This window comes from Trachemys scripta, chromosome 2 (genome assembly GCF_013100865.1).
Source record: "Trachemys scripta elegans isolate TJP31775 chromosome 2, CAS_Tse_1.0, whole genome shotgun sequence".
In the NCBI taxonomy this organism is placed as follows: Eukaryota; Metazoa; Chordata; order Testudines; family Emydidae; genus Trachemys; species Trachemys scripta.
This window is the reverse complement of record NC_048299.1, coordinates 34580228-34600956: the sequence shown is the minus strand read 5'-3', so window position 1 is coordinate 34600956 and position 20729 is coordinate 34580228. Positions and strand designations below refer to the sequence as shown.

The 20729-nt window shown below is 42.0% G+C and overlaps 1 protein-coding gene across 5 annotated transcripts in view; it reads right to left on the bottom strand.

The window, feature by feature from the left end:
- The window catches only part of C2H10orf67 (chromosome 2 C10orf67 homolog), a 121292-nt gene that overhangs the window by 94257 nt on the left and 6306 nt on the right, over positions 1 to 20729 (bottom strand). For 4 of the 5 annotated variants that reach the window (XM_034760265.1, XM_034760264.1, XM_034760266.1 and 1 more), the window contains exons 2-5: positions 18002 to 18122; positions 13485 to 13628; positions 12316 to 12390; positions 3091 to 3237 (exon numbers count right to left, since the gene is read on the bottom strand). In XM_034760265.1, the coding sequence (XP_034616156.1) occupies positions 3091 to 3237; positions 12316 to 12390; positions 13485 to 13628; positions 18002 to 18122 (487 nt within the window). The remainder of the gene's footprint in view (positions 1 to 3090; positions 3238 to 12315; positions 12391 to 13484; positions 13629 to 18001; positions 18123 to 20729) is intronic. The other variant, XM_034760267.1, reaches the window with a different exon arrangement.

The window sequence follows — 20729 nt, the reverse complement described above, 5'->3', positions numbered from 1 at the left end:
ATAATGGGAGATTTCAACCATCCCTATATTGACTGGGTACATGTCACCTCTGGAAGGGATGCAGAGATGAAATTTCTAGACACCATAAATGACTAGTTCTTGGAGCAGCCAGTTCTGGACCCCACAAGGAGAGACAATTCTTTATTTATCTTAAGTGGAGCACAGGAGCAGGTCCAAGAGGTAAAATAGCTGCACCACTCAGGGAGGAGGCACCAAAGAAGCCGACCACAGTGGCATTTAACTTCAGAAAGTTGAACTACACAAAAATGAAGAAGCTATTTACATGGAAATTAAAAGGTACAATCACAAAAGTGAAATGCCTGCAAGCTACATGAAAACTTTTTAAAAACACCATAATAGAGGCCCAAATTAAAAAAAAACAGTAAGATTATCAAAAAAGTGCCACTATGGCTAAACAACAAAGTAAAAGAAGCGGTTAGAGATAAAAGAGCATCCTTTAAAAATTGGAAGTCAAATCCTACTGAGGAAAATAAAAAGGAGCATAAACACTAGCAAGTTAAGTGTAAAAGTATAATCAGGCAGGCCAAAAAAGAATCTGAAGATAAATTAGCCGAACACTCAAAAACTAACAGCAAATATGTTTATGTACATCAGAAGCAGGAAGCCTGCAAACCAATCAGTGGGGCCACTAGACGATCGTGGTACTAAAGGAGCACTCAAGGAAGACAAGGTTACTTAAGAGAAGCTAAATGAGTTTTTTGCATCAGTCTTCACTGCAGAGAATGGAGGGAGGTTCCCATACTGAGACTAGGGTGACCAGATGTCCCGATTTTATAGAGACAATCCCAATTTTGGGGTCTTTTTCTTATATAGGCTGCTATTACCTCCCACCCCTGTCCTGATTTTTCACACTTGTTGTCTGGTCACCCTACCTGAGACATTCTATTTAGGTGACAAATCTGAGGAACTGTCCCAGATTGAGGTGTCAATAGAGTACCAAACAGACTGATTGAAACTATGGTAAAAACAAAGTTATCAGACACATAGATGAACATGATTTGTTGGGAAGAGTTAACACTTCTTTTGTAATGAGAAATCATGCCCCAATTTAATTTCCAGAATTCTTTGGGGAGGTCAATAAATGTGGACAAGAGTGATCCAGTGGATACTGTGTACTTGGACGTTCAGAAAGCCTTTGAGGTCCCTCACCAAAGGCTCTTAAGCAAAGTAAGCTGTCATGGTATAAGAGGGAAGGTCCTCTCATGGATCAGTAACTGCTGAAAAGACATGAAACAAAGGATAGAAATAAATGGTCAGTCTTCATAATGGAGAGAAGTAAATAGTGGTGTCCCCCAGGGCTCTGTACTGGTACAGTAGTGTTCAACATATTCATAAATGATCTGGAAAAAGCGGTAAAGAGTGAGATGGCTAAATTTGCAGAACATACAAAATTACTCAAGATAGTTAAACCCAAAGCAGACTGCAAAGAGTTACAAAAGGATCTCACAAAACTGGGTGACCGGGCAACAAAATGGCAGATGAAATTCAATGTTGATAAATACAAAATAATGCACATTGGAAAACATAATCCTAACTATACATACAAAACGAGGGGGCCTAAATTAGCTGTTACCACTCAAGGATACCCAAGTGGCAGTAGGAAAATGAGGAAGATGGTCCCAGAGGGACCCTTTTCAGCCAAATTGAGATAAGAAATATCGTAGGAAGAGAGGGCAGTTGAGTAGGAACAAGGGGGAAAAGGTCAAGCTGACAGATTTTATTTAGAGTAGTATTTCTCCCCGCTACTAAGAACCCAGAAGCACCCAGCTGGCTGCTCATCCCCAGTCCAGCTGGAAGTTGTACATTGATGCCAGAACTCTGGCACCTCCCACAACCCTTCCCTTGTTGTTATGTTGAGTTGATGCCAAATGTTTGGCCAGTCCTTTTTGGGGCATAGAGAAGCTCACAGAAACATTTCTGAATCCATCAACTAGCCTTGTTTACTCAGTTCATTACTTTGAGGCACTGAGATCTGTCTGTGGCAACCAGGAAAGAGCACAAAAGATCAGACATCCCACTAAAATGCATAACTTGCACTTATTTCAGTACATGAAATTTCATATATACACTCACTGGTGAAGGTTCACAGTTGATTATATTAATAAAACTTTGATAGAAAATAATGAACTACACCTAACCACTAAGACCTAACTTCTTTTCTTCAAAAATGTCACCTTTCCTCACAAGTGGATTAAATCCACAGCATATGTGAAGTTTTGAGAAGGTGTTGTGGAATTCTCCCTTTTCATCAGGCTGTGATTGAGTAGGGTTAATTTGCTAAGGAAATGGACAAGGTTGTATCTCTGGGTGCTGACGTGTGAGAAGATAACATACGTACGTACGTACATGGCCATATGCTGTATTTCCAATTTTTGAATATTATGATTGTTCTTTAGCAACCATAACTAGTTTTCACAAAGCATTTTTAGTTTGAAAAGGCTTACCCCTGAAAAAGGCCTCCAATGCCTACTGATGGTTATACCCAAATAATGATTACATTGTTTAAACTTTACTGCAGGAATTAATAAAAACAATTAAAAAGGAAGAGTCTCAAGTGATTTTAGTAGTTGAAGTACTGATGAGTTGATTTTACTGATCTCCATAATCTTGAAGAAAAAACCAAGAGAGACATGCCAAGTATTTATCTGAGTTGGGGTTATTTAACAGGTGACAGATACTTAGTTTAAATTGTCTATATGTAAGAGTGGGTACTAACAGAATATAGGTGGAATTTCCTTACCTGAGGAGTTCATATTTAGAATAAACAGCTAAAAGTAATAATAAGAGCAACTATTTAGACAAGAATTTGAAGGGGAAAAAATACTATGGGGTATAATTGCCAGCACTGGGCCAGAACCTCAGCAGCTGTAATTTCCATGTAGTCGGAGTTACATCAATTTACACCAGCTAAGAATGTAGCCCCCTAAGTGCAAGAAAATTCTTGAACAGGTTTTCTAGCTAGTTTCCTATACCCTTATAATGAGACTAGGAAATGCTACTACAGTAAATAAACATGTTCAAAGAATAAATTCATGATTTTTTTTTTTTTTTTTTTTACAAAAAACTTACCATTTTTGTATCTTCATTTTCCTGATATTCTTGTAATTCTGCTTCTAATTTTTGAATTTTAGACTCTTTCTCCTGGAGCGTCTTAATCAAAACCTGCCAACTCGCTGCTAATGAGGAATCTGTATCTTCCTGTATGCGATAATTTTTCTGTTACAAGAGAAGATCCTCTAGTGAGATATGCTAGTTATATAAATCACACGGCACTTTTTCTTAAAGTTACAGAATTCCAGGATACTTTTGTTGTAACTTCATGACACTATTATTAAACATTAAGTTCTGTAGTCCTGTTGAATGTGATTAGCTTTTCATTAGAACAACATTTAACCGCATTTCAAGTACAGAAACAAAATGGTATTTACAGAATAATCATACAAGAAAATGCATATAAAGTAAAACATACAGAAAAAGAACAAAAAAGATGGATGAGACACTGGCAGATCAGGTGCAAGCTCATGCCAAGGCCACTGGGCCTCACTTGACACAGACAAATGCATAACTGGAAATCAGTCTGGCTTGCCTTTGTGTTAGCATTGTTAAAAAAGATATTAGAGTTATAAGAATGTGTTTAGACTTTATGGGATGCTTGTAGGATGCTGCATGTATTAATCATACTTGTAATATTTGTATGTCATGTTATAAGGTAGTGTTTAAGTGTCTGCTCTGTAACTATAAAAATGTTTAAGACTGTAAGCCCTGACAGTAAAGGGAGAAGCAATACTAAGCACGAAATACTAGTTTACCAAAAGAGATATTATCTCCTCCCCGAACAAAAGGTCTATACACACCAGACAAGGTGTTGTGGAACAGCAGATTAAAGACTCTGTTGATTGCTTTCCCCACCTCTCTGAAGAGGGTACGTGCACAAGCCCTTGCTGTGGGAAAGTAATAAAAATCCCTGTTAAGGAAAAATTATTATCCTTATGCTGCTTGAACTCTGAGAAGCGATGATTTCTAAGCATAAGCAAAGGGTCCCCAGTGGTTTAGCTCGGGTTAGCCCTAAAGGACATATAAAGCTTTCATATTAAAGCAGCTATCATCATCTTTTGGAACATAAGACAGTATCATGTCTTTAACCTTGTAAATAACATTTCTTCTTCCTAGTTAATAAATCTTGAATTAGTATTTTAGAATTGGCTACAAGCATTTTCTTTGGTTTGTGATCTGAGGTACAGTTGACCTGGGGTATGTGACTAGTCCTTTGGGACTGGGAATAACCTGAATTGTGATTTTTGGCAAAGGGGATCATATATCACAAAGGCAGGTTTGCCTGGGAGGCAAGACAGAACAGAGTGCCCAAGGGGACTGTTATTCCATATTAAGACTCTTATAGTTCTTTAAGAGTTCACACTTATTAATTGGTTGGTGAAATCTAATTATAGACCATACAGCCAGTTTGGGGTTTATGCCCTGTTCCTTGACAGCCTGCCCCGAGGCTGGCACTCATGCTCATGAGCCACTCCAGATAGCTTGACAACGGACACAATTAATACATCCTATATATTTTAATACATCTCTAACATGAAAAATGTACAGTTAATGTGACATTCAATTTAATTTTGCACTGTTATCATAGAATCATAGGACTGGAAGGGAGCTTGAGAGCTGATCTAGTCCAGTCCCCTACACTCATGGCAGGACTAAGTATTATCTAGATCAGTGGTTTTCAAACTGCAGGTCGTGACCCAGTACTGGGTCGCAGACTGTAAGGCACTGGGTCGCGGCGGCACTGGTCAGCACCACTGACCAGGCCATTAAAAGTCCCGGCGGTGGTGCTGCCTGGCTAAGGCAGGCTAGTGCCTACCTGTACAGATACCACACTGCGCCCTGGAAGCGTCCAGCAGCGGGTCCGGCTTCTAGGCAGGGGGGCCACAGGGCTCTATCCGCTGCCCCTGCCCTGAGCACCAGCTCTGCACTGGGGTGGGTGGTGCCTGCAGGCGAGAGCTGCATGGAGTCACTTGCGCACCTCCGCCTAGGAGCCGGACCTGCTGCTGGCCACTTCCAGGGCGCAGTGCAGTCCACGGTGCCAGGACAGGTGGGAAGCCTGCCTCTGCACCCCGGCTGCACCGCTGACCGAGAGCCACTGGAGGTAAGGCTCCCAACCCCACGTTCCCATCCCTGCCCCAGCCCAGAGCCCCCTCCCGCACCCTGAACCCCTCATTCCCAGCCCCACCCCACAGCCCTCAACCCAACCCTCTGCCCCAGCCCTGAGCCCCTCCTGCACCCCAAACCTCTCATACCCAGCTCTGTTGGGTCATGGGCATCAACAATTTTCTTCAAGTGGGTTGCCAGAAAAAAAAAAGTTTGAAAACCACTGATCTAGGCCATCCCTGACAGGTGTTTGGCTAACCTACTTTTAAAAATCTCCAATTATGGAGATTCCACAGCCTCCCTAGGCAATTTATTCCAGTGCTTAACTACCCTGACAGTTAGGAAGTTTTTCCTAATGTCCAACCTATCTTCCTCCGCTGCAATTTAAGCCCATTGCTTCTTGTCCTGTCCTTAGAGATTAAGGAGAACAATTTCCTGACTTACGCAAAAAATCGACTTACACAAGGCGTTCCGGAATGGAACGCTTGCGTAAGTCAGGGAGCTTCTGTATTTTGCGACACCAGCTACAAAACTGTCATGAGAATGCCTGTTCTCACTTTCAGGTGACATTGTAAACAAGAAGCGGGCAGCCTTATCTCCTGCAAATGTAAACAAACTTGTCTGTCTGAGTGACTGACTGAACAAGATGTAGGACTGAGTGGACTTGCAGACTCTACAATTTTACATTGTTTTATTTTTAAATGCAGGGGTTTTTGTACATAATTCTACATTTGTAAATTGAACTTTCATGATAAAGAGATTACCTATTACAAGTACTGTAGTGCAAACTGAAAAATACTATTTCTTTTGTTTTTCTACAGAGCAATTAGATCAAAAATAAATATAAAGTGAGCACAGTACACTTTGTAGTCTGTGTAATAATTGAAATAAATATATTTGAAAATGTATAAAATATCCAAAATATTTAATAAATTGTATTCTATTATTAAGAGTGCGATTAATCAAGATTCATTTTTTTAATCACGCAATTAATCGCGATTCATTTTTTTAGTTGCTTGACAGCTCTAATTATTACCCAATAGGTGGTAGTTAAATGTAACTTATTGCTCTGACATAGTGTATGTCTACACTATGAAATTAGGTCGAATTTATAGAAAAGTTCATTTTTTAGGAAGCGATTTTATGCAGTCGATTGTGTGTGTCCCCACTAAGCGCATTAAGTCGGCGGAGTGCGTCCACAGTACCGTGGCTAGCGTCGACTTCCGAAGCGTTGAACTGGGGTAGCTATCCCACAGTTCCCGCAGTCTCCACCGCCCATTGGAATTCTGGGTTGAGCTCGCAATGCCTGATGGGGCAAAAACATTGTCGTGGGTGGTTTTGGGTACATGTCGGCAGTCGCCCCTCCCTCCGTGAAAGCAACAGCAGACAATCATTTTGCGCCATTTTGCGGTGCGGGCGCCATATTGCTTTCAGCAGACAGTGCAGTAGGTCTGCTAACCGTCATCATCAAATGACCACTTCCACTGCCATGGTGGTGCCATGCTTTCTGCTCTCCTGGTGCCATGAATCCACCTTGCAGATCCTCTCATCATTCAGAATAAATATCTATTCTCGTAGCATCCACCTCTATATGTCCGTCATCATCCGCCGCTTCTGCTGCCATTCTGCACTCCTGTCTCGATTGATAGCTAATTTCTTCATGTTGGCTGTCATGGGCTATCAATCGAGACAGGAAGCCATACACAGGCACCCTGGACAGTAGTCAGGAGCTGTTCAACTATAGGCTTAGCAAGTGAAGAATGGTGGTAGAATGTGCATTTGGACATTTAAAAGCATGCTGGCGCAGTTTACTGACTTGGTTAGAACTCAGCGAAACCAATATTCCCATAGTTATTACTGCTTGCTGTGTGCTCCACAATATCTGTGAGAGTAAGGGGGAAGAGACGTTTATGGCAGGGTGGGAGGTTGAGGCAAATTGCCTGGCTGCTGATTACATGCAGCCAGACACCAGGGCGGTTAGAAGAGCACAGCAGGGCACGCTGCACATCAGAGAAGCTTTGAAAACCAGTTTCATGACTGGCCAGGTTATGGTGTGAAAGTTCTGTTGGTTTCTCCTTGATAAAAACCCACCCCCCTGGTTCACTCTACTTCCCTATAAAACAACTGCCCTCCCTACCCCCTTCTATCACCACTTGCAGAGGCAATAGTCGTTGTTGTTTCAGATTCATGCATTCTTTATTAATTTGTCACACAAATAGGGGATAACTGCCAAGGTAGCCTGAGAGGGATGGGGGAGAAGGGAAGCACCGGGTGGGGTGGGGGAGGAGGGAAGGACAAGGCCACACTGCATTTGACAACTTATTGAATGCCAGCCTTCTGTTGCTTGGGCAGTCCTCTTGGGTGGAGTGGTTGGGTACCCGGAGCCTCCAGTGTTCTTGGGTGTCTGGGTGAGGAGGCTATGGAACCTGGGGAGGTGAGCAGTCGGTTACACAGGGGCTGAAACAGCAGTCTGTGTTCCTCCTGCCTTTCCTGCAGCTCAAACCATACGCTGGAACACATCAGTTTGATCCTCAGCATTGCATCCTGCCTCCTCTCATCACATTGCCACCATCTATCATCTTGCTCCCGCCTCCTGTCCTCACGTTCATTTTGTGCTTTCCTGAACTCTGACATTATGTGCCTCCATGCATTTTGCTGAGTTCTTTCAGTGCGGGATGACTGCATGAGCTCAGAGAACATTTTCATCCCAATTCCTTTTTTTTGCCTTCTTATCTGTGCTAGCCTCTAGGGGAGCGTTGAAACATTTGCCGCGGCAGGAGGGGAAAAAAAGGGGAGAGTAGTATTTAAAGACACATTTTAGAGTACAAGGTCGCATTTTGCCTCTTATATTGAGGGCCTGCCATTTTGGTATGAGAGATCACACACGCAGGGCCGGGCAACAGAATTCGGCTTGCAGGCAGCCATGGTAAGCCACAGGCTTTTGGCTTCTTTATAATATATGGAGATATACCTCTCTCATAGAACTGGAAGGGACCCTGAAAGGTCATCAAGTCCAGCCCCCTGCCTTCACTAGCAGGACCAAGTACTGATTTTGCCCCAGACCTCTAAGTGGCCCCGCTCAAGGATTGAACTCACAACCCTGGGTTTAGCAGGCCAATGCTCAAACCACTGAGCTATCCCTTCCTCTTTAACCTTCTTAACATGTGGGAATGGTTTCAAACAGCAGCGCCCTCATTTCCCATACCAAGCACCTGTGTTGGGTTGGCCATTTAAAAGGAGGCGCTGCGGTTTTCAGGTTAACGTGCAGCAGAAACCCAACTAACCTCCCCCCCCAAAAATCTCTTTTCCAGTAGCTGTACTGGCCGCGAACGCATCCCAAGTCTTCAGGGAAAATTAATCATTAAACACGCTTGCTTTTAAACCATGTATTATATTTACAAAGGTACACTCACCAGAGGTCCTTTCTCTGCCTTCAAGGTCTGGGAGCCCGCCTTGGGAGGGTATTGGCTCCAGGGTGATAAACAGTTCCTGGCTGTCGGGGAGAACGGTTTCTCCGCTTGCTTGCTGTGGGCTATCATCCTCCTCATCCCCAAAATCCTCATCCCTGTTGCGTGAGACTCCCCCCTTGCAGGAGTCCACGAACAGTGGTGGGGTAGTGGTGGGGGCACCCCCTAGAATTGCATGCAGCTCATCAATGAAGCGGCATGTCTGGAGGTCTAACCCGGAGCAGCCGTTTGCCTCTTTGGTAGGCTTGCCTCAGCTCCTTAAGTTTCACGTGGCACTGCTGTAGGTCCCTGTTATAGCCTCTGTCCTTCATACCCTTGGAGATTTTTTCAAATATTTTGGCATTTTGTCTTTTGGAACAGAGTTGGGATAGCACGGATTCATCTCCCCATACAGCAATCAGATCCAGTACCTCCCGTTCAGTCCATGTTGGAGCTCTTTTGCTATTCTAGGACTCCATGGTCACCTCTGCTGATGAGATCTGCACAGTCACCTGTGCTGATCAGCTTGCCATGCTGGCCAAACAGGAAATGAAATTCAAAAGTTCCTGGGGCTTTTCCTGTGTACCTGGCCAGTTTGTTCATATAGTCCATAAAATATAGTACTTAAAAAAAAAAAAAAAAAAAAGCCACGAGTGGCGGCGGCAGCAGTTCAGTGGCAGGTCCTTTGCTCCTAGAGGGAGTGAGGGACCTGCTGCCCCTGAATTGCCACAGGTGCCGCCCCAAGCACCTGCTTGTTAAGCTGGTGCCTGGAGCCAGCACTGCTTACAACTGCCATGTTGAAATCACCATTAGGGCGGATTTTGTGGCTCTTGTAGAAACTTTAAATATTTTGTACTTGACTTTGTAGCAGTTTCATTTTTCAGATGATGGCACTTCATATTATTGTCCAGACATGGTGCAGGAGAGACAAACTGTCTCTGTCTCTACTCCACCTTAAAATATCCAGGCTGTTGCTAAATTGTGTCACTTCTATCTCTACAACAGCTATCTTTTCCCACTGCTAAAAATTCCACTAACATAGCTTCCTCCTTCCTGGATCCCTGATTCTCCCCTTGCTTTCCTTTAAGCTATCTAACCCATTGATGCAAACATCTTCTTCTCATGTCCCAAGTTCGTGTCTCCTTTCACATCATATTCAAATGCCTCATTCTCAGGATTTTGGATCTCCACTTCTCTCTATGACTGCTCTTCTTTCCTCCTCTTCACCTTCCTCTGTCCTACTCTCTGTAAACTCCACTTCCTAAATGACTTGATTTCATTCACAACTGCACAGTCTTCCATGTCCCTCTATATGCCTCAAAGAGTCTTCATCCTCTTGTAACCATACATTCTTCCTCCTCCCCTTTAAATATCTCCCCAAAATTTGCCTTTTCCAGATTGTTTTCCATTACTGTTTGCCACGATGCTCCCTATGCTATGCTATCCACTTGCTGCTATCCACCTGCACCTGACTATGCTATTTTGTGCATAAATATGTACTTGTAGTAAGTGAAGGCCTAATGAAGGCCCAGTATGAGGCCTGAACCAAACTAAAGTAATGGTCAAGACTTTGCTAATATGAAGCAAAGTTAAGCTGTGAGCAAGAGGCATGCCCTGCTCACAGAAGTTGGCAAGGAAAGGGCTGATGTTGCATAAATATATATTCATTTAGCATAGTTACAATATAAACATGGTACCAAGATACACTATACCGGAACATTCCACAGATAACAGGGAACAGGCCGACCCATCCCAATGACAGGGGTAAAATGATGGATAGAGTTGTTTTGATCGAACCAACAGGTACAAGGTGCGAGGCGGCACCTTACTGCGTAGAGGGGTTGTACCTTGCTACGTAGTGGGGTTGCACCTCAATACGTCAGGAGTGATGTGTAACTTGTTTGTACCTGTATATAAAAATGTATCCCTGGGGTGGTGTCTTTGTCCGGCCATGGGGGCAGTGGAAAGTCCCGCCACTGAGCCGGGGTCCTTGCCAAGAGGCACTTTCTCGTAGTATGCCCTGAATTAGGCTCAGAAACCTACACGGAACTGCAATTGTGTCCGAGATCGCAATAAACCTGGCCGAGGTGCCTTTGTACCTTACTAGACTCTCTGGTTATTGGGGGTTCTCGTCGGGTTTGCTGTGTCAGCTATCTGCGCAGAGCTGGGGCAGCACACAGAGGGAACACATGCACGCAGCCGAGTGATATCAACAGGAGAAAGCAGAAGCACCACACCGGTAGCATCTGACAACAGTACTAATATATAAAATAAACAATTACAGTTAAAAATATTGTCCTGTGTCCTACCCACATCCATTATAAAGCGATCATAAAAAAGATTTTGAAAATACTGACATTGTTTTCTGTAATGATGCAAAAAAATCACATTTAATTTTTTTCTTTATCTGCAAATCAAAGTTCAATAACTTCCTGGCAGGAATTATTCTTACTGGTAAAATGACGTCCAGAAATTTGTGAAATGAGAATTGGTTTGATATCTCAGATCTTTAACTACAGTCTCTAGAGGGCAGTAGAATGTCATTTAGGTCAAGATCTCCCAACCTTTCCATACTACTGTACCCCTTTAAGAAGTCTGATTTGTCGTGCATACCCCCAAGTTTCATCTCACTGAAAAAAATTGATTTAGGTTACTTATGGTCAGTCACCACTTTGTCTGCAATGACAGTTTGAGAGTGGAATTGGTGAGGCGATACCTTTTATTGGAGCAACTTCTGTTGATGAAAGAGACAAGCTTTCTAACTTTATAGAGTCTTATTCAGGTCTGGGAAAGGTACTCAGAGTATCATAATTAAATACAAGGTGGAACACATTGTTTATCATAAGTAGTTAACGCATATTGTAAGAAACCATTCAATGTGAAGTGGCCTGTTACACCTCTGCAGTAATAGGACAAAATAAAAGATATTACCTCACTTACCTTGTGTCTCTAATATTTTGGGACCAACACAGCTACAACACTGCAAAATGCACCAGGAAGCTTTTATTTTATCTGCTGCACCACATACAATATTTTCTCTGATTATCACACTTGTATTATGTAACAGAGCTAGTCATATGAGTGGATTTTTCTTTTCATTCACATGCACTGATTTTTCTTTTCTGATCTGTGGTTACAACACCAATTTAACAGGCTGTAAAAATGGAAGAATCTGAACTTCCTTTATTAGAAGACACAATATGTTAAAGATTTAAATAATTTTAATTATTCCTTTTTAAGATGTATTCATTTTGTGAATTAAAGCTAAAGTTGGTTTTCCAAAGATTCCATCCTTTAAGAGGCTACCCTGATTTTCTCAGACCTCTTTCTTCAATCCTCAGAAGCTTGCAGGATTAAACTCTAACCAACTATTTGGGCCCAATTCTGCATTACTTGTGTACCTTGAAGTCAATGCACGGTCAGGCTTTTCAGCAGCAGAGGAATTAATTGTTTATGTAAAAATATTTGAATGACTTTAGCATCATGTTCATTTTTTCTATTCCTATTCAATATATTGTTTTTGGAATGCTTAATCTTAATATGACACATTCACCAAACAGCTGTATCATATTCTATTTTTTTCAGCTTTGACAATGCACCGGCACTCAAAATGCTGTAGCCTGTAAATAACATTATACCACTCTTCAAATCAATGTTATACTGAAAAAATATAATTATAGTTAAAACCCACCTCATAATCTACCCTGAGAACAGCAAGTGCATCACATAGCTGCTGTTGATAGCTTTGTCGAATTTTGACTTCTTTCTGCAATTCAAATTTTTAATGGATTACTGAAACAGTTATATTGGACTTAAAGAAAAACATTAGTTCTTATTAATATATGTGTGTATATATCTCTCCTCGATATTTATTCCACTCTATATGCATCCGAAGAAGTGGGCTGTAGTCCACAAAAGCTTATGCTCTAATAAATTTGTTAGTCTCTAAGGTGCCACAAGTACTCCTGTTCTTTTTGCGGATACAGACTAACACGGCTGCTACTCTCAAACCAACCATTAGTTCTTATTGTTTTTCCACTGAACAAAATCAAAATGTTGTCCAAATCCTCTGTTCTGGGGAAAAAGATAATGAGCCAGTGCCCCTATAATTTTGTTATTTATATCACTGGTGTATAACGATCTCTCATTTCCAAAGTACTTTAGACACATACATGCTGTTGAAAAGAAACAAAATGATTACTAAATCTTTTTAAAGGAAATACTCGAAATGCAGCCAATATATTTAAAAATATGTACTTATGTACAAGGACTGTACATCTGAAAATGTTTAAAAAGACATACATTTATCAATTTTAAAATTTTATTATTTATTGTTCATACTGATATCTTGGAAGCTTAAAACTAAACCCCTTTCCTTTACTGTTTCTTCCCACGCATAAGCATGCACTGGACAGTTACTGTACGGTTCTCCATGAGCACTAGGACATTGGCAATTAGTTTAGTTTGTTAACAAAAAGAGTGTTAAAGCATTTATTTTGGAAGATAATACATACATACATAAAGAACTGCCTGGACTTTATAAACACAAGAAAAGAAGTAGGTTAAATCTTAGACCTATAAATTAAAAGGACATTAACGTTGAAAGTTCTCACTATTATAGCACGTTTGTTACTAAATGTTAAGATGTTTTTGTAAACATTTTTACATATGTTTATAGGTAGATGTTTTCCGTACAACTACCCACTACTTTTTAAACTGCAAATCTTTGGAAATCCACATTCATATTAATCAACATATTTGTTGATTAATTTTATCTTATACTATTACATATCAATAATCTGCCCAAATATAGAGGGTAAATGAATGAGAAATTGACATTTTAAATAGGGTACTCTGTACCTGTTTATGAAAAGCTTCTATGTCTCTCAGTCTGTCATTTATCTGTCTACAGAGATTCGAAGCCTGCTCTTGTATTTTTTCCTCATATTGTGCTTGAAGGATATTTTTATAGATCATAAAATCTTCCTGGATGGAGTCCGTGAACTAAAAATGTAAAGACTGATATTACATATACACTACAAAAGGACATTTTTTCTATAATCTTCCCTGCTGATACAAAATAAACTAATCAGAAAGTATTTGTGCTTTAATTATTCTGTTTATTTAAGACATTGGAGGAGTGGCAATTTTGTTGACTGAAATACCTTGGCATCCTTCTAAACAGAGGATTACAAAATACTCTATCAGAAAATTTATTGACAAAAATCAAACAACTTAATTACATAAAGCAAAATGTAATTGTCTCTGTAGGGTGAAACACAAATTATAAACAGTTATGAAAACATAAATTATGTGTTGTATTCTCAATGTCACCACTGACAATCTCTGTCACATGCTTTATCAGGAACATGATCATTGCATCATATGATCATTACTGTGGGATGTTAAAAAGCAAAGACTGGCATCAATAATACTGCAAGCACCTTATGGTATGGAAGAATCAGATTCATAATACTGCAATTATACGTCTGCCACTTTGGGTGGAATTAGGCATGCTCTGAAAACACCTACTGGCAGGATAGGCAGGGCAACACCTATCTTCACCTGTTAGAGGATAGCACAGGGGGTTAGAAATGACAGGTATCTGGGTGCATGTCCTGGAGCAGAAACTTAGGCTCCTGGGACTTTTACAGAAAAAAAAATTAGGTGCTCAGGAATTTTAGGCACCTCCAGAGTTAGACAGCAGCTGAACAGGGGTTTTAAGGATCTCAGCGGTACTTAAATTTTGGACTTAGGCGCCTAAGTGAGAAATGCAAGTCCTTTTGTGGATCTGGGCCCGAATGATAATCATATATCCTACCTATACTAGTATAATTGCAGATACAACATTATTAACAACATTTATTTTGTCATAGTGCCTAAAAGTCACAGCCAGGCTGGGTCCCATAGTGGTACGCACAACATATTAAATAACAGCTCCTGCCTCAAAGAGCTTCCAGTCTAAAAGACAAGCTATAATAGGGGAATGAAACAAACGAGAAGGCCACAACAGATGGTGGGGGAGACAGAGTACCACATATAATAAGATGTATGCAATTTTTAGCCATTCCATAGCTGTGGTCAAAACTTGCCACTGCTTTGCTCTGGGTCTAAGTGAGCCACAGTGACTCCATCTTGTGAACTTTCACCTACTTCTATGCTAACTGCTTACATGCTGAAGCAGGCTAAAGCAGTAATGTAATGGTCAGCTTTTCTAGCAGATAGCTGCTGTTTCGTTCATACTAACAAGGTCAAAGATAAGCAGACGAATGGGAATTTTCCTAACTGTAACTGCTTGAGGAGGGCGGGGAAGGAGGGGTAGGGGGAAAAGTAACAGACAGACAAAGCCTGCACAGAAACTGCTTGGAATATAAAAGGGAAAACTTGCTTGTATTTGCTGCGCTTGATTTGAGACATGTTGGTCTCCTAGTGCCTATTCAGAGCTCTTGAATAAAGTTGTTTTGTTTCTCCACACCTGATGTGTCTATTAGTGCAAAGCACACCGGGCAACGAACCCCGCTGCTGCCTCCTCGGGGCCTTTTGGGCTGGCAACAGTGGGGTGGAGGGATAGGAGTGGGATTAAAGAGAGCTACTGAGACTCTGTGGGGGATGGGAGTGGGCAGCGAACTCCAGGCTGGAAAGAGGGTCCCAGCTGTTCCTTCCTGCTCTCTGGCCCAATCCTAGGCACTGACGCGGCCACTTCAGCTCTTCCAGGTCCCACTCTCACAGCCACCCCTTCACACATGCATGTTTTTATATGGGAGAGGAGCCCCCACAATATTTCCACTGCAGAAGCACTAGCTTCCGCTCCCCCTCCCCCTCCCGTTTCTGCCCCCCCACTGTATGGATCAAAGAAAAAGGCCTAAGTCAACGCAAAAGCCAATACATTAAGGGCTTAAACAACAGGGAATACGGTGATGTTGTCTAATGTGATAGAGAAAGGAGTGAGTGGAGGGGGCTCTGGAGGAAAGATCAGGAGCTCAGTTTTGGCCATGTTATATTTAATTTGTTAGCTGGACACACACTAGGAGATGTCAGAAAGACAGGCTAAGAGTTTAGTTTGGATGGAAGGAGATAAATTCAAAGTAGGGAGTTGTATTTGTGAGTCATCAGCATGAAGATGATAGTCAAATCCTAGCTGGCAGTGGAGGTCACCCAAACAGAATGAAAGGAGGAGGGGGCCAAGAATGGAGTCTATGGGGCTTGAACAGAAAGAAAGAAAGAGAAGAAAGGAGGAAGTTCCACTGAATGAGACTCTCAAGGAATGATCCAAAATTAAAATGTAAGAAGGCATGATTGTGATAATTCAGTTGACTGACTAAAGAACACTACTACTTAATAAGTTAACATTTTGAATGACAGAAGAATCAGGAGAATAAGAGGGTTACAACTAAAAGTTGCGGCAGTGGTATTATAAAGGCACTCACATGCTATGCACCTTTGTGTTCATGTAAGATTGAAATAAACAATTTCTATCAGAAACACGAACAGACTTGATCAAAATAAGAGCAAAGCACTGTTTGATAATTATATAAAATCATTTTAAAACTTACTGGCTATTTGGTGCAATAGTCTTCCGCAATAATCACAGCAGGTTAATGCATTGTATTTAAAACATAGCCTTATTTATGTCATAGGTATTTATAGTAAAAAAGTCATAAAGATGTCATGGGCAGAAACAAAAATTCATGGCCCATGACCTGTCCATGACTTGTACTATATACCCCTGACTAAATCCTGGGTGCTCTGGGGAAGGGGGCGGGTGGGTTGCTTGGGGGTGGGGTAGCCCGGGGGTGCCACGGGTGGGGGGCAGGTGGCAGTGGGCAGCGTGTGACCCCCGCAGCTCCTGGGGGTGGGGGAGGTAGCGACACATGGCCTGGTCTGCTGCCAGTGCAGCCCAGGGAGTGGGCAGTGGCACATGGCTCCAGGACCCCCACTGCTGCTGCAGAACTCAGGGAAGTCCCGGAAAGTCACGGAATCCGTGACTTCCGTGACAGACTCACAGACTTAATTATAAAGTATCTCCTTCCCTCAGTTTTAAATTTGTAGCATTTTAAATGAATGAAAAATGTGAAAAAATAATAAATAGGGATATCTCAGTAACTTTCTTCATACTACACCTCTCCCTCGATAGAACGCTATCCTCGGGAGCCAAAAAAAAAAAAAATCTTACCGTGTTATAGGTGAAACCGCGTTAGATTGAACTTGCTTTGATCCACCAGAGGGCGCAGCGCCCCCCCCCCCCCCCGAGCACTGGATTTACCACGTTATATCTGAATTCGTGTTATATCGGGTCATGTTATATCCAGGTAGCAGTGTATTTTGTAATATGGGTTCATTAGACATAAATTTGTTAGAGATGGCGTTGTTTTAATCCAATATTAAATGTTTTTATCCAAATATTTTATTTTTAAATTTTTTAAATATTGGTGCTTCTACCAAAAATCACAGTTGCAAACTGAAAGAAGACCTTAGTTACAATCAACCTTTCTCTACTGAGTTGATTTGAATATTATATTCCTATTTAATTCATCACATACATGTGGGCTACTTCCCCATGGCCTCCTCCAAACACCTTCCTTATTCTCATCACAGGACCTTCCTCCTGGTGTCTGATAACACTTGTGCTCCTCAGTCCTCCAGCAGCATACACACTCAGCTGCTTGCACCTCTTGCTCCCAGCTCCTCACACTCCCACCACAAACTGAAGTGAGCTCCTTTTAAAACCCAGGTGCCCTGATTAGCCTGCCTTAATTGATTCTAGCAGCTTCTTCTTAATTGGCTCTAGGTGTCCTAATTAGCCTGCCTGCCTTAACTGGTTCTAGCAGATTCCTGATTACTCTAGTGCAGCCCCTACTCTGGTCACTCAGGATACAGAAAACTACTCATCCAGTGACCAGTATATTTGCCCTCTACCAGACTCCTGTATCCCACTGGTCTGGGTATGTCACAATATACATACATACATCGCCAAATTCACAGGTAGTATTAATGGAGCTGGGCCTATTTATTCCAGTGCTAAACTTCTCTTCTAGAGTCCTGGGCATTAATATAAAGGTTTACTGTTTAAGTTTTAAAGTCTTCACTTATGTGCATTCTCTGCTCACCATGTTTAAACTTTTTCCTTTTTTTATATGTTTGTTCAATCTTCACATGGATCAATCTTCACACTCTGATGAGTGTAACCAAACTGTCTAGTCTTTTATTCAGCTATTCCTATTTAATATAAATGTGAGTTATTCGCATATTTATGTAAGCTTAAATGAAACAACCATAACAGGACAGAAAATAACAAAGGGTAAAGATGACTTTGACAGAGGATTTTTCCTACAACATGGTGAAGAATATCTTGAGACATATCCAAGAAGCTCTCTTACCTGTACTAGGGCTTGTGTAGTAGTAGTAAGCTCCTTTAGTTCTACTATTTCTTTTATATCTGTTTGAGTGGCATGATCTGTGATAAAATAGCCTACTTTTAAGTCATCTGAAATGGAAGGCCTACAAAAAAAAAGTTTTTTCATTTAAGAAAGATTACTAAATTAGTCAGGTAAGGCAATTTAACTTTAAGAACTGAAATTCAAAACAGTAGTGATCATCCAAAGGACATGTGTCTTATTGTTTTACTTACGGTACCTATCTAAGATAACAATTGGGCATCATTTGGGAGAATGGAGTTAGAAGTGTACTTACAATCTGTTTTCCCTTGTAATTTTTGTTTAATAAAGAGAAGTGTTTCTGATCAGATATAAACAAACTTCAGAACAAACTTACCGTTATTTTAAACACTATAGGAAGAGAATGCAGATAGGACATAATGTATTTTGTGACCATTTTTCTATACACAACACTAATAATCTTTCATATAGTTCAGGAGATCATATTTAATTTTAGAGTTGGGTGAGAACTAGATTTTCTGTTTCCTGGAAAAATATTTTTTTTCCTATTTGAGACAGAACAAAAATAAATTTTGAAATTTCCCACAAAACAAAATTCTGAAAAAAAAATTAATTTCAGGTCAAAGTGTTTTGGTTAGATGTTATATTCCAATTTTGGCATTTTAAATCTTATTTAGAATATTTTTAAAAACCCTCAAAGTTGTTTTAAAAACAAAATATATAAATATTCTGTTCTGAAAATGTCAAAATATGTTTCAACATTAATGGGACAACAGGCTAGGTCAAATTCTGTTGTCCCACATCCCAAGAAAGCCCAAAACAGTTTAGACAAGTGAAATGTAATTGCTGCCTTGTTCACAATCTGCTGACCTACACTTCAATAATTCTTGGATGCACTGACTGATTCCTATGTCCAACCTGAGGATGAAGTGACAATTTCCTTGTAAATGTCACTGACCTACATAAGTAGATTATACCTGCCTGCCTCAACTGCTTTGCTAAATCCCTCCTCTGGCGCCACTTAGCCAGTTGAGCCTCAGGCCTGGTCTACACTACGACTTTAATTCGGATTTATCAGCTTTAATTCGAATTAACCCTGTAACCGTTCACACAACGACGCCATTTAATTCGATGTAAAGGGCCCTTTAAATCGATTTCTGTACTCCACCCCAACGAGCGGAGTAGCGCCAAAATCGATTTTAGCAATTCGAATTAGGGTTAGTGTGGCCGCAATTCGATGGTATTGGCCTCCGGGAGCTATCCCACAGTGCATCATTGTGACCGCTCTGGACAGCAATCCGAACTCGGATGCACTGGCCAGGTAGACAGGAAAAGCCCCGCGAACATTTGAACTTCATTTCCTGTTTGCCCAGCGTGGAGAGCACAGGTGACCACAGATACCTCATCAGCACAGGTAACCATGCAGGCTGATAATCGAAAAAGAGCACCAGCATGGACCGTGAGGGAGGTACTGGATCTGATCGCTGTATGGGGAGAGGATTCAGTGCTTGCAGAACTTCGTTCTAAAAGACGAAATGCAAAAACTTTTGAAAAAATTTCCAAGGGCATGATGGAGAGAGGCCACAATAGGGACTCTGAGCAGTGCCGCGTGAAGGTCAAGGAGCTCAGACAAGCCTATCAAAAAACAAAGGAGGCAAACGGTCGCTCCGGGTCAGAGCCGCGGACATGCCGCTACTACGCCGAGCTGCATGCAATTCTAGGGGGGGCTGCCACCACTACCCCACCTGTGTTCGTGGATTCTGGGTCGGGGATAGTCTCGACGCCTGAGGATTCTGCCGATGGGGTAGAGGAGGAGGAGGAGGAGGAGGATGAGCTTGCAGAGAGCACACAGCACTCCCTTCTCCCCAACAGCCAGGATCTTTTTATCACCCCGACTGAAGTACCCTCCCAAGCCTCCCAAGCAAGTACCCAAGACTCTGACCCCATGGAAGGGACCTCAGGTGAGTTTACCTTTTAAAATATAAAACTTGTTTTAAAAGCAAACGGTTTTTAATGATTACTTTGCCTGACTTTGCATTCGCGGTCAGTTCAGCTACTGGAAAAGTCTGTAGCTACTGGAAAAGTCTGTTAACGTGTATGGGGATGGAGCGGAAATCCTCCAGGGACATCTCAATGAAGCTCTCCTGGAGGTACTCCGAAAGCCTTGCCAGAAGGTTTCTGGGCAGTGCATCTTTATTCCCTCCTCCATGGTAGGACACTTGACCACGCCATGCTTGCAGCAAGTAATCTGGTATCATTGCCTGACAAAGCCTGGCAGCGTATGGTCCCGGTGTTTGCTGGCATTCAAGCAACATCCGTTCTTTATCTTGTTGTGTAATCCTCAGGAGAGTGATATCACTCCTGGTAACCTGGTTGAAATACGGGAACTTAATTAAGGGGACAGAGGTGGCCGTTCCTACTGGGCTGTTTGCCTGTGGCGGAAAATAAATCCTTCCCTGCAGTTAGCCAAGCGCAGATGGGAAATTGGCCCTGAGTTTTTCGCGTTTGGCTAGCAGGGATCTTCCCTGTTACCAGCCACGCGGTGGGGGGAGGGTACCGTGATCATCCCAGAGAATTCATGGCGAGGGGGGGGGGGGGCGGCGGCGGGGGGGGGGGGGGGGTTGGGTGGCTGCGGGGGTCTTCCCTGTTAACGGCCCCGCGGGGGGGGGGGGGGGGCGTGATCATGCCAGGGAATTCGGGGAGGGGGGGG